At 33.7% G+C, this 26,329-nt stretch overlaps 1 protein-coding gene across 1 annotated transcript in view; it reads right to left on the reverse strand.

Annotated features, from left to right (window-relative positions):
• The window catches only part of LOC136792403 (uncharacterized), a 106,837-nt gene that overhangs the window by 78,418 nt on the left and 2,090 nt on the right, over positions 1-26,329 (reverse strand). Inside the window, exon 2 of the mRNA XM_067011194.1 lies at positions 14,761-14,879. Within this exon, the coding sequence (XP_066867295.1) occupies positions 14,761-14,879 (119 nt within the window). The remainder of the gene's footprint in view (positions 1-14,760; positions 14,880-26,329) is intronic.

Consider the following 26,329-nt stretch of genomic DNA (forward strand, 5'->3'; position numbering starts at 1 on the left):
TGATTGTTATTGTTTCCAAAACTGAGGCAAGTACTAGCATCACCATGGCCCAAATGTATCAAGGGAAGTCTGTGAAGACATTTCACCCATTAAAGAATGTCCTTTCTCTGATTTTCATGCTAATATAAGAAACTAACAATCATATGTGATAGAGTCACAGAGCAGAAGATGCAGACAATAAGCATGTATATTTAACTGAGTACTATATAACTGGCATTTAATCAGGTGCTTTGAATGTATTACCTTATTTAATTTTCACAGTAATCCTGAGTTAGGTATATTTCTCATTTGGAAAATAAAACAGAGATCAAGCATCTTGACCCAAGGCATACAATCGATACGTGTCAGAGCCAGAATTCAAACTGTGTCTGTCTCCAAAGTAAAAACTCTTAACCAGTAAGTCATGCTGTTTCCATGATCATAAAAAGAGAGGTAAAGTGATAGAAAAATGGAAAAAAACAGTCACTAGTATCCCAGAGTGGCTTCGCTACATCTAAAGCATTGACAGAAACTGACTCAAAATTAGCCATACTTTTAAGAGGATAGCAATTTCTCAAATAAAATTTAACATAACCGGGCTTCCCTGGTGGTGCAGTGGTTGAGAGTCCGCCTGCCGATGCAGGGGACACGGGTTCGTGCCCTGGTCCGGGAGGATCCCACATGCCGCGGAGCAACTAGGCCCGTGAGCCATGGCCGCTGGGCTTGCGCGTCCGGAGCCTGTGCTCCGCAACGGGAGAGGCCACAACAGTGAGAGGCCCGCATACCGCAAAAAACAAAAAACAAAAAAAAAAAATTTAACATAACCTACTTTTGTATTTGATAATATCAAGTTTCTTTTCTCAGTGTGGTCAAAAGACCTAAAAGATCCTTAGTCCTAATAGACTTAGAGTACCTCTGGGTAATATTTATGAATGCATCAATATAGTGTCAAAGTTTAAAAATTAATCAGCTGGATTTTTTTTCACAAAAATACCAAATGACTTACTTATTGCTTTTGCCTAATTATCTGTTCTGTCCTACTGGTTTGACAAAATTGGCCTTTTAATTTGGCATAAGGCAAACAAGTATTAATAAACTATAGGAAATTGGAGCCTCCAAGGCATATTTCAGAAGCAACAAGTTCTTGTCACTCATTTATAACCAAACTGCAGTGAGACATATCCAGCAGGTGAGAGGCCATTACCTACAAGCAGATTAATCACATTAAATATCTTGCTTTTATGTACCATTCAAAATATTGCCTGAATAAATCACTTTCAGTATCGGTTAGAAAATAGGTGAACTGTAATAGTTAGCATCTCTAAAATTTTCAGGAATAGCCCTTAGTTTCCTTTCTTCTTGTGGGGATGGTCGAATTCAAACAGACCACAGTTATAAAATAACGCTAGAGAAAATTCACAACTAGCACCAGGACTAATATAGTGTTAGTATGGTGAACTAACACTAACCATGAGTATGGTGAACACTAAATATAGGTATGGTGTGACTGCTAGAACCAGAGCTCACAAGTATGTGTAAAAGTCACAGGTCCTCCCTTAAGAAGCTCCCACAAAGTACGTGCTTGTTACCTCGGAAGAAGCCATAGAACCTGATGATAGATGAAAAATCAGTGATCAGAGTTAACATCACCAATATTGGTACAAACCAATCATATGTGCTTCTTGGTGCGATGCACTGAGGATCCAGCATAAGGTCAGTGGTTTTCTTGCCCAAAATTCATAACTTGAACTAGAGAGGAAAACATCAGACAAACCCAAAGTGAAGGAGATTCTACAAAATAACTGGCCTGTATTCTTCAAAAATGTCAAGATCAATAAACACAAAGAAAAGCTGAAGAATTTTTCCTGATTAAATGAGAATAAAGAAATACAGTTACTGAGTGCAATGAGTAATCCGATTGAGTCCTGGACCAAGAAGAAAATGAGTATAGAGGACATTATGGGAGAAATTGATGAAATTTGAATAGGGACTGTGGATTAAATCTGAAATGATGTGAGATATAGGATGATGTAAGAACATGTTTTTGTTCTGTAAAATTCAACTACTTCTATAGAAGTATTTAAGGTCAAAGGAGCCTGGTGTCTCTAACTTGCTCTGGAATGGTTCAAAAAATGTACTTATGTTTTGATTTACATGAATATACATAGTTTTTGTCTTACAAAAATGGGATTAAGTACACTGTTCTGCAATTGGGTTTTTTCACCTGACAAGTATCTTGAAGATTTTTTCTTGTTAGGGATACGTATTCTTATTTTATTCCTTTAAATTGTGCCATTGTATTTTGTAGGCACTGATGACTAAGTAGTTTTGATGATTTTTCAATATTATACACAATATATTATTAACCTTTATTATGCCTGTATCTTTATACCCCTGTCTCAGTATTTCTGTAGAGTTAGTTACTAGAAGTAGAATTATTAGACCAAATGATATAAGCAGTTTAAATCCTGGTAAATGGCATAAGTCACCCTCCAAAAATTTGAATAATTTATCATAGTCTTTAACAGTGTATGAGATTTGCCTTCAGACTCCTCACCACTGAATATTAACCATTTATATTTTATCCAACTTATCTGTATTATTATTGGTTTAATTTGGCTTTTGAAGATTACTGATGAGGTTAAACATTTTTTAATGCATGTATTGGTCATTTGTACTTTTCTATAATGTCTGTGCTTATCACTTGCCCATTTTTTTCTCTTTTGCCATTTTCTTGTTGAATCATAAAGCTTCCTGTGTATTATGATTATTACTCTTTTGTGGCATTTAAACTAAAAAAAAAAAAAAAAAGACTTTCTTTCATACTGTGCTTGTCCTTTACCTTTGTTTATGATGTCTATTAAGAATTTTAAGTTTTGTGTAGTGAATTATTTATCTTTTATTTATGTATTATTGGTTTGCTATCTTGCTTAAGAAGTTTTTCCTATCCCTAAATTCTAAAAATATCCTTCCACATTTTCTTCTATTACTTTAAAAATATTTACATCCTTATCTACTAGTAGTTTTTATATAGTATGTGGTAGTAATTGAAATCAAATTTTGTTTCCAAATAAATGTCCATCCCTATTTCATTTAATGCTTAATTTTACTTTCCTTACTAACTTGAAATTTAATCTTTTTCATATATTAAATTACCACATAGATATTGCCTGTTTCTGTTCTGCTTATTTAATATCATCTATGTAATTCTGAAACAATACTGTGTTACTTTAGCTCTGTGATATATTAAAGTTTATGTCAGAACAATACCCTCCCTCCATTCCCTGTCTTATACATGTGATGTAATAATTAAGAGTACAGATTCCAGAGCCAGTCCTGATCATAGCACTTTCTGCCCACTGGCATGTCAGTTGAACTTTCTGTGCCTCCTATTCCTTATCTGTAAAATTTGCAAGAGTATAGCATTACTACCATAAATATAGGATTGCTAAGATTATAGCATTATTATTCACTGTGATAAATAAATGAGTTAATACATGTAAAATTATTAGATCAGTATTTATCATATAATAAATATCCTATGAATGATACCTATTACTATTACCCCCTTACATTTTATTTTTGAAAAATATGGTCATTCTTTTGCAATTCTTGCTTCATATAAACTTCTGCATCAGTTTTCCAATTTCCATAAATATTAGCATGTATTTATACTTTGTTAGGGCAGTGAGCACTAGGTTAATTATACCTGAAATACTTTTTGTGTAGCTTGGTATTACTGAATAATAGAGCCCTGTCTTCATATGAAAGTATAAATAGAGTCAAATATATCACTCCCTTTACTCTGGACTTTCTATGGTTAAAGCTGCCCCCTCCGACGACTGACGAACTGCTCCCAGGATGCTGAGGAGAATGGTTTGAAAATCTCTGCTCTGGAATAATTTTTGTCTTACTACACAATCTCTCAACACATGTATGTTTGTTTCAGTGAACTGTGACTTAGTTACTGTGTTTCATCATCTGAGAAGAGTTGTCATTTGGTGTACTTCATAAGAAAATCATCTTTAGACGATATTCCAGAATTTGCAATTTCAGAAAAGAAAGCAATAAATGACCACCATTCCCATCTGTTCCAAGGCTGCAGTTTACTAAAAAGGCATAATAGATTAATATGCACCATATGAACGAATTTTTCTTTAACAAAATTCAGTAAAGCCTGTTTTTAGGGGTTCTCACTGTAACATATGGTTAGGTGAGATGATATTATAATTATATCCACATCGCTATGGTAAATATGCTAACTGCACTAGTCTTTTTTATAAAATACACTACTGGATTTTCTGGTCCAGTAGGACTGTTATTGGTTGTCTTCTTGATTTAATATAAATACCTCCCTAAACTATAATAAGTAAACTAATAAGCTTTTTGTATTTTTATATTTATGTCATCACTTCTGTGAAGCTAAGAATGCAGTTCACTAGTTACTATCATAAACATAGTCCACTGAGTACAAGGAATGAAAACAGGCTGCATTTGTTCTATTGTTATACTTTGTTTGACCAAGTGACAGCATCTAAAACACAAGTTATTGTATACTGCAGGCCAAAACATAGGCTGGTTTTGGAGTATGAGCTAATAGTGCAGACATGGGATAACAGTGAATGGCTCTCTGGGTTCCAATGAGTAGGGCAACTTTCCAGTTCATCTGAGAGAAGCACAGTCCAGCATCATCACAGCGATGTAGTCATCTGAGAGTCTTAGTAGCTCTGAAAGAGCGCATTGCAGAGACTGTGGCTCGTTAGCCAGTTACTGAATGTTGCACACTGCTTTGCCTGTGTGTTAATAAAAGGGAACACAGATGGAACTATTGTTTCAGGAGGGTACCAATAGTGGGTATCCTGATGCATTGTGTCATCAAAGTATACAATGTCACAGAAAAAAATGGATGACTTTCAACAGAGGGCTATTATGTTGAGCCATGCTAGGTACTTTGAGCCACTTGTGTAGAAGAGTAAATTTCAATTATTCACCAGAGATAGTCTCCTAGATCCTTTGTAATTATTGGATAGGTCTTTATAAATGTGACTCACATAACATGCATTTTGCTATGTAGAGATGAAAATCAATGGTTTTTAGTTGAACAATAAACAATAACTACAAAAGTTGAACTTGGAGTCTTTAGACTTCACTGAACTCTTTGAGCATTTTCTTTGCTCTAACCTACAGAAACACATCTGCAATATGATTATATCCCCATGTGACATTCAAGATAAATGAGTCTTAGAAGTGAATAGATTTGGCCAATATCACAACTAACAGTTTTGGAGCAAAATTCAAATTGGTTTGTCTAATTTCAAAGTCTTTAACCTAACTTGAAAAGAAAGAAGACATACAATCTTCTTCAGTTTTTGTTTTTTTTTAAATAAATCTATTTATTTATTTTTGACTGCATCGGGTCTCCGCTGCTGCTACTCTTGCATTGGGCTACTCTTCGTTGCGGTGCGCAGGCCCCTCACTGCGGTGGCCTCTCTTGACGCAGAGCATGGGCTCCAGGCGGCGGGCCTCGGCAGTTGAGGAGCACGGGGTTAGCCGCTCCGCGCCATGCGGGACCCTCGCGGACCAGGGCCCAAACCCGCGTTCCCCGCGTTGGCAGGCGAACTCCCAACCACTGCGCCACCAAGGAAGTCCCTTCAGGTTTTATATTTGAGCTTGAGTCTAGGTACTTTTGTGTTTAATTTTCTAATCCTCAAATATATAGGGGCTTTTATTTGTCTATTTGTTATCAATGTCTAATTTAATAGCATAGTATCCAAGAAATATATTCTGTTATATTAATTTTTGAATAAAATTTTGATATGGAAAATTTGATTAAATAATTTTCTATAAAGCTCCAATTGTAGAAAATAATTGAGAGCATACACAAAGATTCAGTTGCAAGGGCTTTCTATATATTGTTCTTTATAAACACAAAAATTTTGAGGAAAAATATTGTTACATGAGTTGTGAAAAAAAGCACAAAATAGATCACTCTGTAGTTGTTAAAAATCATGATTCAGGGCTTCCCTGGTGGCGCAGTGGTTGAGAGTCCGCCTGCCAATGCAGGGGACACGGGTTCGTGCCCCCTGGGAAGATCCCACATGCCGCGGAGTGGCTGGGCCCGTGAGCCATGGCCTCTGGGCCATGCACGCTGTGCTCCACGACAGGAGAGGCCACAACAGGAGAGGCCACAACAGTGAGAGGCCACAACAGTGAGAGGCCCGCTTATCGCCAAAAAAAAAAATAAATCATGATTCAAAGAAATTTAATAACATGGAAATACATTTTTAAATTAAATAAAAATAATACATTTTTAAAAAGTAAATTTAGTATGGTCTCATTGTGCTTGTGTCTGGAAGGCAAAATTCAGAAGTGTTAACATTATTGTTTGGCAAGATTGGGAACGATCTTTATTTTTTTTACTTTTCTATATTTTTAAAGTTTCTAATATCTGTTCGTTTAAAATTGTACTTACTTGCTAATCAGTCAACATGACAAAATATAAACATAGGTTGATTTAAAATAATATTTTTGACCTGTAATAAAATGCTTGGTAATACTCTAAATAAAATAGAATTTCAGCTTTTAAAGGGCTTCAAACGAGGAGATTATTAAATTTAAAAAAATCAGACTTAAAAAATTATAAAACAGAATGATAGCTTAGCTGTGGAGAAATCAGGCATCCTCATAAGCTCTTATTTGGAGTTACAGCCTTTCTGACCCTGGATGTCAGCATACAGAACAGTCAGCTATGAATATGAATAATAGCCCAGGACCATTAGATGAGAAAGAAATAAGCTTTTTTTTAAGGCACTGAAATTTTGGTGTCTGGCCTACTAATCATTAATGCAGTCTCCATCTCTCCCCTCATCTACTTTTCTCTCTAGCCTCATCTTTTTAAATTAGGATTACTTGTGGTATTATTCTATGCCTTTTATTTACTTTTCCAAGAAACTATCTGCCTTCAGTGCCTGGAGACTTATAAAAAGTCTCATCTATAACATAGCTAATAGAATTTGTCCAAATTTAGAGTAATATTGGGATTTTCCTCCAGCTTCGAAGCTGAAAAATTATTTTTTACATACTTATTTTTATATGGACATTCTTATTGTTTAATGAAAGAAGACTAAATGACTGTTCTTACGCTGACATACTTTGCTAAAACTTTGATTTGGAATTTTTTTTTCTTCTTTTTATTAGTATTAATTTTTCAGTAATAAATGTGAATTAATTATGCAATTTTTAATGAGAAAAGGGGGAAAAAGTTTTGTTACAGTAGATATTTATCCCACTGCTCATGCACAGTGTTGAATTTAATTAAACTTAAGTTCAAGTATAGACAAAAATTTCTGGCATTCTCAATCTGGCTTTCATTTCTTGTCAACATCTTCTGCATGGGCCTGTCACAGTCACAAATATTGGCAAGAGAGTGTACATCCAGAGGATGCTCTCTCTTTCTAGTTTTCATCTTCAATTCTCTAACTTTGTGCAGAATTAGGAAATGAAAATCTATGCCTTACTTCAAAATCTCTCATATGTAACTACTGAAACAATATTCCTGCCCATGGGAGCCAAACTCCCAACTCTGATTTTCCAAAGTCCCTAGATCATTCAATGTCCATCTCTACTGTTGCCTGCTCTAGGAAGGTTCTGTGACTCCTCAAACAGATGTACTTAACATCTCCATTCATACAATTTTATTTAACACTTGCATGTGGTGCTTTCCAGACCAGGCCTTTTATCAGAGGAATCCTAATCTTTCTGTGCTCCTTGAATTGCAAGCTCCTCGAAGTCAGAGTCTATGTCTTGTTTGTCTTGATATCCTCTATACCCCTTAGACTGTAGAATACATATATATGATGTTTGCTGAATTTAATTAATTAATTTCCTTGAATTAAATTGAGCAAATGTCCAACATAAGTCAATATTTCTGCTATTTACCTGCCCTTGAAACTCTGTTTTCATGACATTTTCAGGTGATAGGATTACTTCCTTCCAAGAGAAAGATAAGATGATAGTGGGCAAGAAGTACTGAAGTCTTAGATGGAATAAATGGAAAGAAACTTGTTTCTGAAATCACTAATAGGAATATCTTTAGAAAAATAAAAAACTTGAACAGCAGTTTTGGTGGCACAAAATCTAGAAGTTTTAGATTTAGTTATGTATCAATTAACAAGATTGCTAGGGAGCCTCATTAGTTTTTCAGACATTATGTCATTAGGAAATATATTTTAAGCTTCAAACACCTGGCTGAAACTGTGTTTCTGGAATAAAATACTTTCTTAGTAACAAATTATTATAGTAAAAAACCACTGGCACTGTAGCACAATCTATGATCAATCCTAAGAAGTGTATTCTCTGCAGTTCTCTCAATTTAGTTGATACACCGAGCTATATACAATGATAGATCTTTCTGAAATTTTATGATACATCTTGGGTAGAAGGTTTTTTAGTGTTGTCAGGCGTAAGAGTGATGTGTACTCCACAAATATTTGTCATATCATAGAAAGCTTAAACTTTGGGAGGAAGAATATAACTGTCCTTGTTCTATTTAATCTCACTGAGTCACCATGTTTTGTTCTATATTTCAAGAGCACCTATAACTAACAAGCAGCACTTTATTAAAATTACAGTGAAAATCCAGAAGTGGTATTTCCTAATCTGGATTTTGTTAGTCTATAATTTCCACCATAGGCTTTTTAAAAAGGTAGAGCAAACGGTTACAATCATTTCTGTTGTTATTCACTAACTTTCACTCCAACAGAAGGAATTTCTACATTGCCCAAATTTAGAAGGATTTTTGTTTTCAAAAATTGCAATTAAATGTATTATATACATACAATGAAATATTATCCATCCAATAAAAGAAGTGAAGTTCTGATATATGCTACAACCTCGATGAAATTTGAAAATATTATGCTGAATGAAAGAGACCAGATGAAGGACAAACATTGTGTGATTCCACTTACATGTAATAGCTAGAAGAGGGAATTTAATACAAGCAAAAAGTAGATTAGAGGTGACCTGGAGCTGGGGAGAAGAGGGGAAGGGAGTTATTTAACAGTTACTTCTTAATGGTTACAGAATTTCTATTTGAGCTGACAAAGTTTTGAAAACAGATAGTGATGATGGTTGTACAACATGGTGAATGTGATTAATGCCACTGAATTATACACTTAGAAATGGTTAAAATGTCAAAAATTTTACGTTACATATTTTACCACAATTAAAAAAAAACTGGAAAATTTCAATTAATGAATGGTGGCATGATGAAAAAAATAGCATAACATTGAATTTTATGCCTGTTACAACTCTGATTACACTATAATTTTAAAAGTTCTTCCCCAAATATTGGAGTTAAATTTTTGAAACTGGTGGAAGAATTATCAATTAAATAAATTAAGAATTTATTTGTAGGGGGTGGAATATGAATAATCTTATTAAACTATTAATATAAATGTTAAGTATTTACTTATATAACCATAATAAAGAATACTAAATAATTTACAAAATAGAAAATATAAAAATAAAGGCAGAATGCTAAATAAAAAGGCAATCAGTGATATTTTACTTTTCTTAAATTAATTTAATGATTATTATCCAATATCTCTACTTTGATATTTGATTCCAAGAGAATTCTTTGAAATGATGTGAATAAATTTTTCATGACCATCATGAAAAAGGTAGTAAAGGTAATCAAACAGAGCAGAGGGAGAAAAGTAGTTGAGACAAAGCTGTCCTCTCATTGTTCTTCCTCTCACATATAATGAAAGCATTCAAGATTGTTAGAATCGAACTGTGAAAGTTTAATTGTTCAATTATCTGTTTGTGGTTTCAGCCAGTTCATATTCCTTGACCAATCAGTTTTTAGCTTGTGAGATGGACTGAGGGCTTCTGAGTGGCCTTTTACTTTTGTAGAAAGTGTGATATCCATGCACAGAGGTCATTTTTTTTCTCATTTACAGGCTACTTTGCAGCCACTTATTTCTACATGTGTAGAAAATATTTCAAGTCTTACTTAGAGGTCAAAGTTTTTCTTAAATCCCACTACTTTGTTAGATAGCTTTAAATTATATTGTAAAAAATTCAACTATTTTTGTAGTTTTTTCCCATTGATCCCAAAGCTCCTTTCTCTCTTATCACTTGATATAATCAAATCTTTAAGATTTCTTCTAATAGATTCTAAGAATGAAAATTTAACAATTGGAACTACCACTTGGCTCAATGTCACTGAATCTTTTCCAATCAAAAAAAAAATTGTTTCGGTCACTATAGTGATATTTAATTTTCTTTTTCCACCAGAGAAAACCTGCAAAATCATTTGAAAGCTTCTGCCATTTTGCATGATAAATAGATTATTTTACTTCATACATCAACTCCTTTATTCTCTAAAGGATAAAAAACGGAATAAGTATTTCATCCTTTGGATATAAATTGTGTGTTGATTTCAGTGAGATAAGTGATGTGATTCAGCAGGTGTCTGGGACAATCTCTCTTTAGTCTTTTTTTGTCATAGGACTGGTTTCGTTGTGGGAGAATTGTTTTTGCCCATGTTTTTCTGCCAATCCCAACTACGTAGAGGAGAGTTATGCAACTTTGATACCCTCATCTATTCTTTTGACTTTTCCTCCTTAATGTTAGCATTCCTCACATCCCACCTGTACCAACATAACTACTTTGAAGAGTTAAGGTAGAAAAGGGAGGAGAGTTTGAAAGAGAGAAAGCAACACAAAAGTTGACAGAAATATTTGATTTTAGAAGGCGTGAGAAAATTTAAAAATTTATCTCTATGAGAATAGTCTTAAATTTACAAATAAAAATTTGAGAAGATAGTGCAGATTTCCAATATACAACACCCAGTTTTTCCCATTATCAACACACTGCATTAGTATGATATTTGTTATAATTAAAAAGTCAATATTGATACTCTACTATTAACTAAAGTCCATTGTTTATTCACATTTTTAAGTTTTTATTTAATATCTCTTTTCTGTTCCAGGATCATATTGATGATACCACATTACATTTAGTTGTCATACCTCCTTAGGTTCTTTTTGACTAAGACAATTTATCAGACTTTTCCTGTTTTGAGTGATGCTGACTATTTTGAGTAGTACTGATCAGGTATTTTTGTAAGATGCCTCTCTATTGGATTTTGTTTTATGTTTTTCTCATGATTAGAATTGCGGTATAGGTTTAGGGTAGGAAGGTCACAGAGATAAAGTGCCATTTTCATCACATCATATCAATAGTACAAGCAATCAACATGATTTATCATTGTTGATGTTGACATTTATCACTTGCTGAGGTAGTGACTGTCAAATTTTCCACAATAAAGTTGTTCTATTTTTCCCCTTTTCATACTATACTCTTTGGAAGAAAATAAAAATCACAGACTACATTTAAGGGATGAGGAGTTATGCTCTCTCTGCTTGAGGGCAGAGTATGTACATAAATTATTTGGAATTCTTCTACATGGGATACTTGTTTATTTTTCTCATCTATTAAGTTATCCAAACTTTTATTTATATAAGTATGTATTCATAGACACTTATTTTATACTTTATTTTATTGCTCAAATTGTTCCAGAATTGGCCATTGGTAGCTCTTTCAGTTGGCTTCTGTGTCCCTTTGATATACCCCATAAACGTATTTTTGCTTTTTATTTTTTACCGCTTTGTTACTTTCTGATACTTCAAGATACTATAGGCTCATCTTGTGTATTTCCTGCTCCAATCCTAGAAGCTGGTATTTTCCCAGGGATCCCTGGTTCCAGTCATTGGAGAATGCTATTAAGAAACCAAGATCTGGGCACTAGGTCTACTTGTTACTAAAGGAGTGTCCTTCCTTTTAGGCTCTTTCAGTTGCATAAATTAAGCTCTTTCTTTGCGTAAATTAAGGTTTCTTCTTTGGCTGTAAAGTTCTACATGTTTTGACACATGCATAATGTCATGTATCCACAATTATAGTATCATACAGAATAGTTTCACTCTCCTAAAAAATCCCTGTACTTTGATTATTCAGTTCTTCTTCTATACTCCCAACCCCCAGGCAACCACTCATCTTTTTACTGTCTCTATAGTTTGTCTTTTTCAGAATGTCATACAATCGTAATCATTGTACTTCAGACTGGATTCTTTCACAGAGCCATATGATTTAAGTTTCTTCCATGTTTTTTCATCATGTGATAACTCATATATTTTTATCATTGAATACTAATGCAGTGTATGGATGTGTTGCAGTCTGTTTATCCATTCACCTTGCAGGTTTTTACATATACATAAATTTTTAACAATTGGTAAAATACCTAGAAGTTCAATTGCTGAATTATATGGCAAAACTATGCTTCCTTTTTTTATTTCTAAATTTTTCTCTCTCCACTAGCCAACTAAATATGGCCTTGTGGGATGTTTGTCTCAGGTGATTTCTCCTTTATGGCAATTAGGACTTCATTGACTTTAACGACTATGTTTAAGGTTAAGAAACTTTTGAAAAAAATTTAAATTAGAGATATCTGGTCAAATATGATTGATGAAAGTCATGCTTATTCTATTTTTTCCTATGATAGGGAAGTCTACCAAAATGAATATAAAGAGAAAAGAATATCTACAATGCAACTAGGAAATTGTTACAATTTAAAAAAGTAGTTTCTCTGAAAGTTATTCATTGAAGACAATACAGTTTGGACCAAATTAATAAAGTATACCAAGTGATGATATGTATTTATCAAGGTCCTTAACAATTACATGTTTACCTCAATTCAAATAGCAAAGACCTGCAAGATTCGAATAATGATATATTTTTGGAACAAGGCAGAATGATAAGAGAGGTGGACAGGCAAAGGAGAAAACAAAAAAATACCTGAGTGGGCCATTTTCACTATACAGAACAAAACATGTTTAAATGAATATACCTAAAAAGGAACAAAAAAAGTGAAAATGATGAGAAACAGATGGTAAATATGGGAAAAGCAAAAGGAGATCTAAAATATAGAGAAGAAAACAGAGTAAATGGAGCAGAAAAAAAAATTTTAAGATGTAAATGAAGTAAAGGAGATCTGAGTTTATTAATCAAAAAAAAATGCTGTTCCAAAAAAAACTTATTTTGACGTTATTGAATATCAAACCTGGGTATTAGGTGGAAAACTAACATTCACATACAAGAAGAATTAAAAATCAGTTTATATAAGTAAAAGTATTTTTAAAAAGAATATCAAGACTGAAATATAACACCGATGTGAATTTACTGGGAAATATGTATATATATATATTTCATATTAAAATTAAGCCAACCAAGACATTAATCTAAATAAAGAATTCTGGGATGGAGAGTCTTTGTTTTAATCATTTCAGAAAAAAAGGTATTGATAGATATTAATACTGTTAGGATAAAAAACTAAGAAAATTCAGGTGTTTGGAGGATAGAAGTTGAGAGTATGTGCATACACATGTTAATATATGCATATTTCAGAATACAGAACAAATCAATACCATCCTAAGTAGGTAAATTTTTAAAAAATCGTCCCCTTCACCCTAGTGGAATGGACTGCAAAGGTGTCAATCACCCAGAAGTCTTCCAGATGTTACCTTTGCTTTGTAAACAACAGGTTTGAACAATCAGTTTCAAGTCTTTGGATGAAACCTCCCCCTGAACAGCTGGCAGCTAATCTGAATACTTCTCTATCCCTCACCAAATATTTGCAAGGCCATTCCCACCCAGTCCTAGAAAAAGTTAGTATTAAGATGATGACAGAGTCCCGTTCCTGGATCAGTGTCCTTTGCAATTTCCCATTGTAGTTTCACTGCATGCCTCTCCGAGGAAAGATAAGAATGTAAAGGAACAACATGCTTCATTTTACTGTCCCTCTGATTATAAATTTCCCCAATAATACCTATTTTTGTGCCTATACAAGGTGCCCTTGTGACATTTGCCTTTGCCTACCACTCTGCAAGACTGTACCACTCTACAGGACAAATTCATGCTTCAGTTCTCTTTAAAATATTTATATCCTTTTAAGCACCAAAGTTCCATTTGGCATATAACAATTAATTAGGTCATAAATTCACTAGTTACATTTTAGTGTTCTTAATAAGATTTAAGAGAAACCAAATTCTCATCAGCAATACATCCACAAATCACATTTCAGAATGTTACTTCCGAATGCAATAATTTCAATATTTTATTGATTCTAATTACATGCAATTTGAAGGGCACAATTTTCTATACTGACAATGAGTTCTGGTGCACCAAATCTAGCCCTCAATATCTCATATATGATATGGGGAAGTGATCAATAATCTGTCATTGAAAGTCATCTATAACTATGATTCATAAACTGAAGAAAAAGTAGAAATATATAAAGTACAAAAGATAAGCATTCTTTAAATGGTAGTAGAAATATAATACAATAGTTTGCCTAAATTTTAAATTTCTTGCAATAAATAATACTTATGTGTTAGTTAGTGTACATATGTGCTACTTAAACTAAGAGAACTTAGAGCACAGTTCTTCAAGCAAAAATGGAAGCTTATTCTCTCTCATATAACAGCCTCAGATGGAGGGGCTATCAAAGTAGTTCTCTATGAAGTCATACAAAGATGCAGATTCCATCCTGCTGCTTTGTCATGTCTTCAGTTAGTTTTTATCTACATGATTATAGCAAACTCACACCATAACTTCTGTGTTTCAATTTGAGCCAAGAGTGGAAAAAGAAGTGAATGGTAAGCAGCTTCCTCTTTAGAGGTTGTGACTGCTTTAGAGGTTTTGACTGCACACATAACTTACCTTCACATTCCATGAGCCAGAATGTAGTCATATAGCTACACCTGGCTTCAGGGGAGGCTGGGAAGTATAGTCTGTAGCTGGATAGATGCTGCTGAACTTGAACTTGGCGATTTCTGTTACTGCAGGGAAAAAAAGAACATATACGAGAGACGATTAATCTGTGTGTGTGTGTGTGTGTGTGTGTGTGTGTGTGTGTGTGTGTGTGTGTTGAAGATTGCTACCCTACTTTCTGTGCAGGGAGAAGCAGTAAAAAGGTCTTTTGTATAGATGTTTTCTGAAAATTTTTAAACAGGCCACTGACAAACAGCCAGAATATTAAATGTTTCACCATGTTTCTCTTGTCTAATTCCAATTATTTTCTTTAAGATCTCTTATTCTAAGCTTCTCTTCCTAGTCCATGTTTCCTGAAGAAAACTCAGCAAAAAGCAAAAAGGGTTTACTCCTCAACCCAAACTGACTTCAAAGAAATGAAACTGCTAGAGTTTGGGTATCCCAACACCCAAGGACCCCACAACTAACCTTCACAGGAGTATTCCTATGTGTAGTAAGCTGCGATGAACCAATGACACTAAAGTTGCATTCATTCATTTACTACTATGCATTCTGAACCCCACCACTTCTTACCCTCCACTGCTACAGTCCTACATCAAGCTATGACTGTCAATCACCAGGGATGCTGCAACTAGTCACCCCACTTCTATCTCTCCCTCTAAGAGGAATTTTCCATGTAGTACCCCAAATGATTATGAATCAGATCATATCGCCATCCTACTGAAATTCTCCACTGAAATCCCCATCACAATTAAGATAAATCCCAAATTCTTTACCATGACCCTCCATGTTTTAGCTCAAGCCTACCTCTTCAAACCCCATTTTCTACCACTCTGCTGAACAACTAGACCTCCTGTGTTAACTCTTCCATTGCATAAAGGATGAAATAGATCACAATATTTCCTCTTCTTATGATCAAAGAACTCATTTCTGTGCTTTCATAATTGAAGATTATAGTAACCCCAAACTTAAGCCCTGTCACAGACCTCCCATTTTTAACATTTGGAGTATTCTCTAGCTGAAAAGAAATAGGGCAGGGACATCAGCCTGGGTCTGAACTTTTAACTAACTAGTGACTAGGAGTCATGTCTATGGCCTTTGAGATAATAACGTTACAGATAGTTACTTTGTTTTCTAACTTCTTCCTCATATTTCTTTTCGTTACTGGGCTCCATTGGAATTTAAATATTTTCTTAGTGAAGAAGTAAAGCTATGTGCCAATATGCTGTAGAAGGGAAGCATAGAAAATTGTGGACTAGTATAATGAACTCAATCTCTTATGTCTCCAAAGGCAGAGCAAGATCTCAGTATGGAGACTGGAGGAGGTTCCACTGCATGTCCTTTACCGCTACTGTAATACATGTGTATTGCTACAGAATAGTTGGTATTTCATATATGTCACATTGCTTTATTATTTTTATATGTGATTTGAACCCTACTTACCAAGATTACTTTTTAAAAATTCCATGTCAGTAATATTTCTGGGTTGTTTACCACTCTTTTGATTTGGGTTATGCAGGGTCCCAGAAAATGGGGAAGAGCTCTTGTCTTCAATTGGTGGTATCAAGAAAGAGGTCACTCCTCACTTCAGTCTTTGACATAACTTGCCTCCTTGCCAGAACTTTGTTTGTACAATCCCAAAGTATAAGATTTCCAACTACAAAATCCCATATTTTCTCCCAGTGATTTCTTCTTCCAGAGGAGGCAATATATAATGGCTAATAATATAGAACTTGGAATCAGGCTGCCCCAAGATTTGAATCCTGGCACCAGGCAACTTATTGGCTATGTGATCTTAGACATGTCATTTAACCTCTCTTTCTCTCAGTTGCCTCATCTATAAACTGAGGATAATAAGAATAGCACCTATCTCAAGGTTTTTATGAAGATCAAATAGGATAAAATCCTTGAAGATCTTCTCAGAATTTTGCACAGTGTAAGTCCTCAGTAAAAGTTTGTTATTGTTGTTGTGGTGGACATATTCTGAAACCCAGAGCAGAGAACCACCCTATCGTGCCTCCTAACCTATCCTCAGGGGGAAAGAGGCTCCTGAATTTCCCCGTTAGGTAGGAGGAAAGGTGGAAAGTGGGCTAATGATGCTATAGGTGGAGAAAAAATGATGAAATTAGATTTGCACTAAGTTATTCTGCAGCCTTTACCTATTAATAAATGACTTTGCTACATTAATCTCTCCCTCTCCTCCAATACTCCCTTTCATGCCCCTCCCCAACTTTGTCCTCATTGTCTAAGGTCTTTGACCCCTTCTTCAGGTCAGACACACACTACCCCTACCTAAAGGATAGCAGGTCCTAGTCCCTTCTTATATCTTATAAACTGTAATCTCTGCTGCTTTGAGTCATATCCAGATGCCACTTTCTCTGTTCCTGGAGACTGCAGTGGGAAGGCATTAGGTTGATTCCCATAGGGTGGGAAACAGAAGGACTGAGAGCTGCAACTCTAGTCTCTCTTTAGCCACTGTGAAGAGTTGCAGCTAAATTATCTTTCTACAAATATGATGCAAATTATGAGATTCAGATTATTTCTTGAAAACCAGCCAATCTAGTCTACACATTGTATATGTATTTATTCATTCATTATGTAACATAATGAAAGGCCACCCAAACTGACTAAATTATTTGCATGTTCACCTGGACAAAAGGCACCATGTTCATATAATTATTTTATAATCTGGTTATTTTTTAACAATAGTTACAATTTTATGCCAACACACCCTGGAAATGGTAATTTCACAGTACTTTATATATGGGTACATATTACACAGTTCATAGTCCCCAATTTTCTCTCTAGAGGGTTTGGCCTGAGGGGCAGGGATGTGAGCGTGGAAGGATTACAAAGGGTATATGAAAACAAAAGTGCAGCAATATCCCTATTTTAAACACCAACTCACCATTTATAAGTTATATGACCTTAATCATGGTTTAATCTCTCTGAGCCTCAGTTTTTCTGGTTCTAAAAATGTAGCTACTTATATTAATTAAAATTAGATCTAAATAAAAACTATACCTAGGAGTAAGTTAGACTTCATTTTAATTTTGGTAATCTAGATCAGAAAACACTGGTTAAATTCTAAAGTCAAAATTAGGTACATTTTTACTTTCCTCCAAGCCAAACCAAGCAGTTGGAACAGTATTAGTACTTTCCATACAGGACAAGAGAAGCAGGCAGGCTACCTCAAAAAGTTTCAGTCACAGAGATTTTCTTTATTTGGCCTTACTCAGTGCTCACACTAACATGGTGGGAAGTATCTTCACCCCAGGGTATTTGTCAAAAACTAATCACATCACATCACATTTGCTTGAAGCAGTGATACAATTTGGGGCAAGCAAGAAGCTAGACAAAAAATTAAAACTGAGATCTGGGAATTGAGATGTTCATAGTGATGTTTTAATAGCTTCAATATATTCCTGGGGATCAAAAAGGATCTAAATATGTAGAGAACAAACTTACAGTTACCAAAGGACGAATTGGGAGATTGGGATTGACATATATACACTATTATGTATAAAATAGATAACTAATGAGAACCTACTGTATAGCAGAGGGAACTCTATTCAATGATCTGTGGTGACCTAAATGGGAAGGAAAACTAAAAAAGAGGGGATATATGTATACATATAACTGATTCACTTTGCAGCAGAAACTAACACAATATTCTAAAGCAACTACACTCCAATAGAAAAGAAAGAAAGAAAGAAAGAAAGGATCTAAATAAACATAAATTAATATATATTACATAGTATCTCATAAAGCATAATGCTAAAAAAGAGACAAAAAGAAAATTTACATGAATAAGAGATACAAATGTTAAGGAAAATACAGATATAAGCAAGGGCAAATTATACACAAATTTTCTGGTGGTTGAGATGTCACTGAATTCATGGCATTGGAGCTTAACCAATGTTAACAGTTAAACCACAGTTTCCTCCCTCTATTTTCTCCCTGCTTCTCCCTTGCAAGGTCAAGGGTGAAACAATGCCATATTAAGTAGCTAGAGATTGCATGGTCATAAAGCCATCACTTCTCATCTTGTCAGTTGTATACCACGAGTTAACTGATTAATTAAGACACAGATATTTTCCAGCAGATTACATCACAACCATCAGACAACAGCCTACATATGAAAAGAGACAATATTCTCGATAAAAAACAAATGTATTCTTATGGAAATGATAACATCATAATGTGAAAAAATCTTTAAATACCCATATATACTGTCTACACAGAGATAAAGTATGTAATTATTTCTATGAAGCAAGAATAGTAAGTGATGTAACAAGCACAAGTGGCTATGAATCAAGAAGAGGCAATTTTGCAAAAGAACCAAAAATTTTGCAGAGAACCAAATCAAAACCTTGTTAATGGAAAATATAATTATTGAAATAAACAATAACAAAAACTTTCAATAGATAAGATAAATAGATGGTCAGATTCATTTACATGGAAAATTGGTAAACTAGAAATTAAATTAAGAAATAATTTCAAATGACAGCAAGGATAAAAAGAGATTAAAAGTTTGAAAGAAGTCTGAGAGAAAATAAAGAGGCTAGATTCAAATGTTTCATTTGTTGCTTTGGGGGTCTCAATACCACACAAGTTTGATTCACAGAATTCCAAAAAAGTTTTACTCCTGGCTAAGGCTTATTACAGCAAACAGATACAAAGTAGAAGTAATATGAAAAATATATGCATTGGATGTAGTCCAGAGAGATCAGGTGTAGTCTATTGAGTCTTTCTATGTCTCAGCACAGGATGTGCTTTGTGGTGAACCACAGTAACCTGTGTGAAATATCTCTGCTCAAGGAAATCCACTCAAGTCTTCAATGTCTGAGGCTTTTAGGGGCCTGTCACATAGGTTCCTAAGTAACCAATCATGATAACTGAAACCTAGGACCCCAACAATGAAACCAGGTATACATCTCCAATCTTGATTTTTGTGTAAAGCAATCCTGATGAGGTAGAATAGCATAGTCCACTCCTCTAGGTGTGTAAAATAATACCTTTAATCATTAACTTGAAAAGCTTTCTGAGGGCTGCATTCAAAGAAATTGTGGGTCAATCATAGAACCAGGTTTACATGGAGACATATGAAAACTGAGCAATCAGAGACGTTATATTAACTCTTTCTTCACATTTGTCTAAGACAATTCAGAAGAAGAAAATGGAAAAAAATAGACAGGAAAGTGTTCTAAAAATTGTTGGTAATAATTTTCTAGAACCAAAGATTTAATTACTTTTAGATGGGAAAAGACTACCAAGTGTCAAACAGTATAAAACATTTAAGTGACAACTCTGAGAGGAACAAATAGAAATAAATAAATATTCCTACAAGTAAACAACGAGAAAAGAGAGATTGCTTAAAGATAAAGAAAGGTTAGACTAACATGCTAGTGTTAGTATTGGAAACAAGACATCAATAGATCATTAACATTCTGAGGAATGTAACAGTGAACCTAGAATAATAAATTATAATAACTTCTTTCTCCATAATTCAAGAGCAGAAATAAGGTAAATATCCTTTCAGCTATACAAGGCCCATTGAAATGGTATATATATATATATATATATATATATGTATATATATATATAGTTTATATTATATATAATAATAAATAGCATATATTATATAAAAATATATAACCATTATATATACCTATTATAATATATATTAATTATATATAACATATAAAATTATATAAAAACTACATTATATATATATTTCAATGACTCATATATCTGAAAGTATTTTTTATCTTTGCTTTTGAATATATATATATATTTTGAATATATATATACACATTTAGAAATTAGTACCCACAGATTCCTCCAGCAAAGACTTTGAAAATGGTTGTATAATAAATAAAAATGGAAAAAAGGAATGAATAAAGGTACTGAAATGATTTAGTAATAATTTAGAACTAAATTCCAAGATAGAACAACATGAATGAAAGTATAATGGGCCAAGAAGTGAGATGGATTAAAATGGGGTTTTGAAGTAGTTAAAATGATAGTCATGTTGTCTTCTTCAGGGGTAGAATATTACCAATGATCAATTTTTGTGATTGATATGGCAATTAATTTGACATCAAAGATGTTGATGTCAAAAACTTGAGGATAATTACTAGAATAGAAATAAATATAGGAATAAAAAGAAATATAAAATGAAAAGGAAAATAAATGTTAAACCAATAAGAAATGGAACAAAAGTAATTTAAAAGGAAAAAATAGAAAAAATGAATAAGCATAGTAAAATATGTTGATCCATAGATAATATACTTCATGAAAATAAAGTTAAACTCATCTGCTAAAAAGAACTTTCATGGTTATCTTACAAAAGACATTCTGAATATATGTCTCTTATAAGACACCTGTGAAGCAAAAACTCAGAAAATTATGCACACACACACACACACACACACACACACACACAATAAGGTATACTAGCCCCAAATTAGCAAAAACAAAGCTAGTAACAATCTAAATATTTTAAAAAGTAGAATTCAATAGGAGAAAAAGCTATGAAAAGACAGGAAAGAATCTTAAATACATATGAGTAAGTGAAAGGAGCCAATCTGAAAAGGCTACATATATTGTGTAATTCCAACTATATGACATTCTGGAAAAGGCAAAACTATGGAGGAAGTGAAAAAAATCAGTGGTTGCCAGGGGTTAGGGAAGAGGGAGGGAGAAATAGATGGAACACAGGATTTTTAGGGCAGTGAAACTACTCTGTATGATATTCCAGTGGTGGACATATGTCATTATACATCTGTCAAACCCACAGAATGTACAACACCAAGACTGAACTTAATGTAAACTATAGACTTGGGGCAATGCTGCTTCAACATAGGTTCAGCATTTGGAACAAATGTACCACTCTTGTGCAGAATGTAAATATTGAGAGAGATTGTGTGTAAAAAGGGAACACAAGTATATGGGAACTCTCTGTACCTTCTGTTCAATTTTGCTGAACCTAAAACTTTTCTAAAAAATAAAGTCTAAAAAAAAAAGAGAGAAAGAGAGAGAATGCACTCATATATTAGCATTATAATTCAAAATTATTTTTAAATGGATAATTTTCAGTACACTCAGAATTTGCAAATTGGTTTTAATGCTTAGCAGTATTTTCATAATAATACAAAAAGAACACAGGACCTAAAAATTAATAATGAAAACCCTGAGAAGGGACAAAAGATGAGAACACAACATTAATAAATCAGCACAAGTTTGTTATTCAAGAAAATGAAAACAAGATTTATATTATTATCACCCGCATAGTCATTTTTAATATCTTTTGAAAGCTGATAAAGACAACAGATAACATTTATGAAGGGCTAACTATATTCCAGGCATGCTTGCTAAAGATTTTGTGTGCAATAACTCTTAAAATCATTGTAAAAATTCCCATAAAGTGGGTACTGATGTTTTATTTTCATTTTATAGGTGAGGGAAGTGATGAAGTGTGTTAATGACTTTTCTAATATAGAAACACACTTACATTCTTGGTGAAAGAAATCACACTTGATGATGACGTTGTATTTGTTTAATGTTCTTTTAATCACTCAATGTGTTAGTTAATATTTTAACTAGGATTTTCCATTGATGCTCCTAAGTCAGGTTGGGCTGGAAAAAGTAAACAATATTTAAACTTTAATACCTTTATTTATTATCTGTACATGTGAACTCTCATGTATTAAAAGTATTAAGAGTCCTGCTAATAGTGGGCTTCATGCTATCTTCTTGTATATATTATAATGTCTGATATACTTATGTTGGCGTTATACTATTTGGTACATAGATATTCATAATTGTTTTGTATGCATAGGAAAGTATGCATTATTATAACCATAAAATATCCTTCTTCATGTTGTTTAACAGGTTTTGGGTTTGCATGACATGTAGTTTCCAATCAAGATTGCAATTCCCACTTACTTTTTGTGTGCATGTGCCTGTAATATGTTTGTCTATCCTTTTATTTTTCAAACATTCTGAGTTTTCTTGTTGTAGATATAAAACATAAAATTCTATTTGTTTTGTGATCCAATCTAAAAATCTCTACTTTTTCATAGAGAATGAGATAATCCTATTCATATTTAATGATATGAAGGGTATGTTTACTCTTAGTTCTGCCATATTACTTTACTTTAGGCTTTTGCTTTTTAACTTTGTAAAATTCCTTCACTCTGGTCTATTTTTAAAAATTTACTTCTGTATGTGTATATTCTCAATGTTTATGGTTTTTATTTTGTTCCTTATTACTTTTACTTCTTTAGAAATAACTGCATTTTTCCATTATTACAGGCTGTATCTGTTAGTTTGCTAAAATAAGTAATGATAAAATTAGCATTTAATATTATCTTGATTATAGTTTATCCTTGTATTGTTAAATATGTTAGACTATTATTTGCTCCTTTGAATGATTTTCTTTGACTTCCAGCCATTAGACAACCAATGCCTTTATATCTCATCTCTTTTGCCCTTCTCAACCAAATTCTGTTTAGACAAATTAGTATTATATTGTCTGGGTCTATGAGATCTATATTCTCTTATTTTGCTCTAATTCTTACATTCTCATATTTCAGGTCAATAGTTAATACTTTCAATGCTCACAGCCAGTCCTTGATCCAAGATATCTCTTCCATTTATCTCTTAGAAAGCTAAATTCCATTCTCTATTCTGAAGACAGCTTCATGAGGATAATATTCCCTTAGTTCTTGCATGTTCAAAACTTTGTTTACACCTATGATGTTTGAAGGACTGGCTAAATAGAAAAAGACTTAACTCTCATGCTGGTATCTTGTGGGTTTTGGTATCTTGTAGGCTTTCCTCCATTGATACTGGATGGCTCTATTCTGCTATGAATGTTATAGTGAGGCCAATCTCAATATTTTCCTTTATAAGTTATTGTTATAAGTTATCTTTTTTGCCTGTATACCCCAAATATTTTTTTATTATATTTAAATTCTAGTTACTGTACTGATACATCTTGGTGGTGACAATTTCCTTTAGTGATCATTGTGTCCTTTAAAAATGAAATTTCAGGGCTTCCCTGGTGGCGCAGTGGTTGGGAGTCCGCCTGCCAATGCAGGGGACGCGGGTTGGTGCCCCGGTCCGGGAAGATCCCACGTGGCCCGGAGCGGCTGGGCCCGTGAGCCATGGCCGCTGAGCCTGCGTGTCCGGAGCCTGTGCTCCGCAACTGAAAAGGCCACAGCAGTGAGAGGCCCGCGTATCGAAAAAAAAAAAAAAAAAAAAAGAAATTTCAAGTCTTTCACTTCAAGAATATTTTCTTTAATAACATTAAAGATTTATTCTTTTCCATTATTTATATTTTCTTCTTCAACTTCTCTAATTATGTACGTGTTGGATTACCTTTGCCTGTCTTCTCCATTTTTCATATTCTCTCTAATCCTGTTCATTTCTTAATTTCCAGTTCACTTTACTAGACTTTCTTATTTTTTGCCCTCCTTCCTTTACAGTGTTTACCTCTGTGTGTATTCTTCCATATTAAGTCTTAATTTGTGATGGTTTTAATTTTAGCTTCACCTTTTTCCTAAGTTTTACCAGCTTTCGGTCATCAGCTCCTATTGAGGCTTCAACCTTGCCCAACCAAGCTCTTGCATAAAGCCTTGTAGTTTTCATTCATGGAAGCAATTCTTCCATTGTGCCCTTATGAACATTCATGGCAGAATGTTAGGACAAATTTTTCAATTTCTCCATGGCAACATTGTTATGGTGTGTGTTTTTCAACAATTTGGTACATTTTTGTGCTCCTCTATAAGTCTTTTCTTATATTATTTTTGTGTTGATACTGTGCCTGTTCTTTTTTTGTTGTTATTACTCATAATTAACCGAGTTAAATTATTTTCCTCCAGTTTCCTGGGAAAAGGAGAGGGGAAAATAGCCATCTGGGATTTACAAAGGGTCTGCATTCCTTTACCCTTAATCTTGTTGATGTCTATAATTTAATTAATAAATATTTCTTCTTTGGGCTTAAAATTTATCATAATCATCATAACACCTTTCTTAGTGATAAAACACTTTTACTGGATCACTAGACTCTAAGCTTCACAAGGGCACAGTTACCAATTTTCTTCACTGTGGTATCCCTGGAGCCTAACATGGTGCCTGCCCACAAGGAGTGCTTATTAAATATGTGTTCAATAAATAGATAAATTATATTTTCTTTGCTAACCAATCTTTGACACCAGTGCAGTACTTGTTCATAGATAGAGTTTTCAATCTTTCTAATTTCAGAAAATTTTAATGTGAGAATTTGTTTTCAACTAAGTAAATACAAGTCGGTGTTTAAAACGAAGCTTTGTATTTTACTTATTTACTTGGCTTCCTAGGTTGTAAAGCAATATGTAATTCAATGAAACAATGTAATAGCATAATGCAACACTAATAAAGACGTAGAAAGGGAAGGAAATACAAAAGGAAAAGAATGCTGTGGTAGAGGTGACAGAAAAGTTTTCATCCAGCCTGAGAATTTAAGTTGAAATCCAAGTCCTCCAGCAGGAGAACTGGGAGGCCATTCCATCTTCTATCATCCTATTCTTGTCTCTGGTGGGCCAAGTGGATGGGGAGTAAGGAGTTAGAACCTGGTCTTGCTGTGCTCTATATGTCACCCCTTCTTATGTTTGGCTTTAAAGCATTTTAGTTTGCTTTTTTTTTAACCTTTTACAAGCATAAAATCAGACTATACAGATATTGCTATTATTGTTTGATAATCAAATATAGGAGGCAAATAGTAGAAATTTTCCAAGTTGAATTCCCTTAGCAAGGGAGGAATGGGGAATATCCTAAATAGGGATAAGAAAATAGAGATTTAATTCTTGGTAACCACTCTTTGCTCAAATAGCTACTAGTATTTGAAAAATGCACTGCTCACTTCTGTAATACAAACACAACTGAGAAGGCTTAGAGAGTCAAATGAGCTGAAAGTCTTCACCAACCATTTCCTTTCTATGGTCTTCTTTGAAACAATAGCATATGGCAAATTTGCATGGTACAACAGAACACCTGGAGACAGTAACACGCTTTTTAAAGCTGAGGTGTGTTAGGAGAGTTTAATATCTCTTGTTCCCTTAATGAGGAGGTGCTTCTCTCATTCAGATTATCAGATAAATGAGAAAACAAATATTTTGATTAGCAGATAAACTCTGCAGGACAGATTCTAGTAAGTTAAGAATACGTAGACCACCCAGTACTACTTTATCACCAACATTTTTTCTCATATGAATGTATATGGGAAAATCTAAAGGCTTTTCATCAATATTTGGGTATACCTTATTGCGTTAATAATGTTTCTCCATACTGCATTTACAATTGAGTGTGAAACTATTTTAACATGAGTACATTTGTTATAAATGTAAAACAGCTTAGGTAAAATAAAATGCCTATTTCATTTATTCTAATGAATAAGATTCTTTTGGCATTTAAAAGACGACTCTTAAGTAACGGAAAGCCTAATAATTTAAATACATATGAACAAACAAAA

This window comes from Kogia breviceps, chromosome 13, assembly GCF_026419965.1.
Source record: "Kogia breviceps isolate mKogBre1 chromosome 13, mKogBre1 haplotype 1, whole genome shotgun sequence".
Classification (NCBI taxonomy): Eukaryota; Metazoa; Chordata; class Mammalia; order Artiodactyla; family Physeteridae; genus Kogia; species Kogia breviceps.